This window comes from Triticum aestivum, chromosome 3B (genome assembly GCF_018294505.1).
Source record: "Triticum aestivum cultivar Chinese Spring chromosome 3B, IWGSC CS RefSeq v2.1, whole genome shotgun sequence".
In the NCBI taxonomy this organism is placed as follows: domain Eukaryota; kingdom Viridiplantae; phylum Streptophyta; class Magnoliopsida; order Poales; family Poaceae; genus Triticum; species Triticum aestivum.
Genome location: NC_057801.1, coordinates 49,426,438 through 49,430,941, shown reverse-complemented (window position 1 = coordinate 49,430,941; position 4,504 = coordinate 49,426,438). Strand labels below are relative to the sequence as shown.

General features: G+C 46.8%; 1 protein-coding gene and 1 pseudogene across 1 annotated transcript; one reads left to right on the top strand and one right to left on the bottom strand.

Moving 5' to 3' along the window:
* Positions 1–1,514: 1,514 nt before the first annotated feature.
* Positions 1,515–2,900, bottom strand: LOC123068498 (NADH-ubiquinone oxidoreductase chain 6). The gene has a single exon (XM_044491080.1). The coding sequence runs from the start codon at positions 2,620–2,622 to the stop codon at positions 1,879–1,881; it is 744 nt and encodes a 247-aa protein (XP_044347015.1). The 5' UTR covers positions 2,623–2,900; the 3' UTR covers positions 1,515–1,878.
* Positions 2,901–3,117: 217 nt separating this feature from the next.
* LOC123068499 (uncharacterized) lies at positions 3,118–4,051 on the top strand (annotated as a pseudogene).
* The last annotated feature ends 453 nt before the right edge of the window (positions 4,052–4,504 follow it).

Sequence of the window (4,504 nt, the reverse complement as noted above, 5' to 3'; positions counted from 1 at the left end):
CGCCGTTACTGTACCTGCTTTCGCTATTGCTGTTCCGCTTTGCCGTTATCCGTCCCTTTGTTAGCATAATAGGAGGGTGCCTTTTTAGCGCAAGACGATGAAATAACAACCTAAGCTTATCGGCATTAGCAAATTGAGAAATCGAATAGATCCCCGGCCGTTGGATAGGAGCACTGCCGTTACCGTGCTTAGAATTGATGAAATTGGATTTCTTACAAAACCCAGGATCTTCCTATTCGTAGTTTTCTTACAAAACCCAGGATCTTCCTATTCGTAGGTGGTATACAACTACCCCTATCCCTATTGTTTTGATACATGGCGTATTGGCTTTTCGTTTTTCTAGCTAAAGATCCATCTTTCCTGGATTAGTGATTACTTCAATCCATACCCCTATGGAATAACAAAAAGCAAGGGCAGAGGGACCTGGATCCGGAACCATACAATAATTCGTAGGAACCCACACCGGATAGAGGGCCGTCCCTTCCTCTTAAGAGGTGTAATTCTGTTTGGGGATGACATTAGATAATCCGAATCGTAGTCCTCGCGGGAATGGTCGCAAAATGCGAAGGAGTTTTGTTGTCGAAGCTGGGGATCTAGATAGGTACCGATCTCGGTGGGGATTTTCCTATTTTTTCTATGGAATTTGTTTCATTCCTTTCATGCACAGATGAACCTTCTGAGCTTTGGAAGTACCTTTGCCCTGGAGGATTGTCCCGTGATTGAGGGATTTCTCTACAACTATTGCGATTAAAGACATATGCAAATCCGAAACAGGGAAGTACGAAACTAAAGGGACTTTCTCTCGATGAACTCCCTAGTTCCTATGTTTGCTTTGAGGCAGTGCTAATTGCTAATGTGTGAACTATCACTATAGAAAAATAGATTGGAATCACTTCTAACATCAAAGATAGGAAAATCTGGCCTATTGGGTGCCGATCCACTCGATCCTATGCTATGCATTTGTGACCAATAGAGGTAAGATCATGAATACAAGATGGCGATGAGTCATGCCAAGTTTGGGGAGTGTTGCTCGTACCCTCATTGCATGTTTTCAAATAGGGCATACTGCCTGTGATTTACTATTGAAAAACAAGTCGACAGGAGAACCCGAGTGCAACCAGATAAGAGTTCGCTTTCGAAAGACGACAATGGCAAGTCTCAATCAACTGTCATTAGATCAATAGTAAACAGGAGATTGCTTTGCGTATCACGGATCGAGCACACAATAGAATGCTCGAACTACACTCTCCTAGCAAAAGGCAGGGCAAGTGAGTTCTACACGATATTCGATAATGAAACGAGCCTTCCTCCTTCCGAAACCCCCTCTCCTCGGCCCGGGATAGCGATAGACGTACGAATTCAATCAATGGCGATAATGTCATCCCCTTTCCTTAGATATAAAAGAATCATTCTGAGCGAGTCCATAAGAAGCGACCCGCTTTTTCATCGGTTCCGGGGGAAGACCAAAGATCTTGGGCGACTGGTCCGCCAGAAAAACTCAAAAGAGAAAGAGAGGTATGCACTGTGAAGGAAGCCCTCTGACCCACTCTTCCTTCCCCCTACCTACCCATAAGGTAAGTAGGGGCCTCGGCATCTCTATTTCCTGAGAAACCTACTAAAACTACTTCGAGAAACCTACCAATTCGAGAAACAATACAAACCTACCAAAAAAATTTACTAGCCTCCCTTTTTGGGTGGCTTCCACTGCTTGTGCGAGTGAGCAATTATATTTCGGATATCCTGGGGTTTTAAGATCTCGAGCAGAGGAAAGTCCCGGGGGAACGTGTTTACCATGAATAGGATCTCCCCAGGCTCAAGGAATGCAAGAAGTCTGTCTATCTTGCATTTTAAGCCAGGGAAATCCTTATATTCTGAGCACTAAATCCACATTTTAAAGGTTTCTTTGTAATTGTCAGGCGGTCCCCCCGCTCCGGAGGAGAAGCTTCTTCTATGGCTATGGCCAAAAGGAGAAATAGTCCTGTTCATTATATGGCTCCTAGAATCCAAGGCATTTCGTCGGAATACATCCTGTCTTTTCACCTTTGTAGTCCTATGCATAGTAAGTACTATAGCCCCAATCATAGCAACTAATAAAATCAGACTAGAAACCAAAAACCAGACGGAATAGTAGGTATAAAGTAAATTGCCCAATGTTTCCAAATTAGTCCAACTTCGTACCTTTCCGGCATAAACCGTATATCTCAGAGAGGTCGTATTTCTGTGGGTTGGTAGTAATGGAATGGTTTCATTATCTAAAATGAAGAACATTTCCCACCAAAAGATCAGTCCAATAATACCACTCACTGGTAAATAGCGCAATACTTCTTCGTGAATCTCCGCTATTTGAATATTGAACATCATAACCACGAATAGGAATGAAACGGCAATAGCTCCTATATGAACTACTGGGGAGATCATAGCGGAGAAGTCGAGACCTAACAAAATAAGTAAACCAGAAGTGTCGCAAAAGACTAGGATGGGAAACAAAACGGAATGTACCGGATTTTTAGCACGTACAACCATCAAACCAGAGACCAAAGCAGGGCTCGACAAAACAGAAAGTATCATGGTACGTCGTCCTCCCTTGAAATGGAACTTGAATGCTGGAGCAAGAAGACGCATTCAAGTCGATCTATTACAACCAGCGCGGTTGTTCGTATTTCATTTTCTTCTTCCAAGCCGACGCTCTTCTTATAAAAGAAAGCACTCACTGAATTACTTACTGAATCTCGTCTTTCTCTCGGCGCCGAGAATTTTTGACGTGTCCGGGTCGATCAGAGGTTCGGCTTGCTTCTCCCCCACCCTCGCCTATGAAATGGATAACCCTTGCTGCCATAGCAGCAGGATTTTAAGGGCTTCTGTTGAAGCGGAATAGGAGGAAGCCATGCATTCTTGAAAGAATCTCCAAACCCCCCCCCTTTACCTTCTCTTTCTATTCTATAAAAAGGCGAACATCTAATCTAGGCCCGGTCGCCTTTCTATGAAGGCGAGCAGCCCAGCCCCCTTGTTGAAATTTGGATATTAAGGAAGCCGTATTTCGCAATAGCAGCTCCGAGAAGCTGGGCTTAGGGTGCGCCTCCTGCGGTCGTTTCAGTGACTCAATTGGCTGGCTTCCCTCAGCTCAGACTGGTGTCGCCACCTCTCCCAGGACCGGAATGATTATCCCCGCCCGATGGGTCTACATTCATCCCTGAATGTCGTCGGGTACTCTTCACTTCCCCGCCATTCTTGTAACCGTCACCTGTAATCCGCGCAGGTGTGTCCGCACCCCCTAGAGTGGACGAGAAAGAAAGGATTTTTTATCGGAGCAACCCCCCAGGTTCCAGACCCAGGAGTTCACTTTCCCGTATGAGCATTCGGTACATATATAAGTCAGTGGAAGAGTCAAAGGGTCACCACTACTGAGGATCTCCCCCCTTATCTTAGAAGGGTCGTCTGAGGGTTCGCCGCGGTTCATTGCTGTGCTTACACACTAGGCTACCCTTCTCCGAAAGCTCCGCGGGACCACCTATCACTAGTCTTCGGCCGGAGGGGTTTATTGCACAAAAAGGCCGGGACGCGGGCTCCCGCAGAGGAAAGCCCAACGAATGTCAGATGCAAAGCCCCGCACCTCATTAAGATCATATTGGCATACTCTCCTAAAAAAAAAAGAGCAGACCCCATTGAAGACGGGAGTGAGGTACAACAAGGCCATTTCCGTCCACCTTCTCACGGAGCCGTACGTGGACGTTACCGCTCATACAGCTCCCAGCCAGCAAGCAGTTAGCTTTCCTCTAGAAGTCATGGAAGTGTGGATAAATCGACAGAAGGTTTTTATTTCTTAAAAAATCGCCCTAACCGTCCTAAATATGGACGGAGAGCGGTCTCGAGTTTTTCGGGGTCCTCGAGATCGCATTTTAGGTCGAGTAGAGACGCTAGGGAGTCTGTGGGCTTCCCTTGGCATTTCAAGATGGCCTCTATCGTCTTTTCGAGAGCCTCCCGTTTGCCCGTCAAGGGGCATTTGACATCCAGAGACAAAAGCAGTCCCACACGAAACTGGGAATTTTCCCCAATGGACGTAACCAGCTCTGCTTTCGCGGTCTCAAAAGGAGAAGCCCCGAACGCTTGCAGTTGCTTTTTTCTCTTTATTCCTTCTAAGCGAGCCTCTAAAGACTCTACTCCTACTTTAAACTTAGAGTCCGATTCTTCCAATTCTTCCAAAGACAAAGTAGAACTTCGTTTTGAGGAGTTTGCCCCCCGTTCGCCGCCGTCCAGCCGGCGGCTACTCTGGGATGGATCGAGGTTTAGGCCAACAGAGGGGGCTTGCTCCCTTTCTTCTGGAGCTAAGGAAGGACCTGCGGGTGGCGTTTCCGGTAAAGGGGGAATCTCAAGGAGGGTCTCCAGACCTTCGAAGTGCCCCACCACCAGGGTTGGCGTTGTGTCGACGACCCCCTCTGGCTCCGGGCTAGAGGTAATTTCGATGATCTCCCCGGCCCTTTGTTCCTCGTCACCATCGCAATAACAA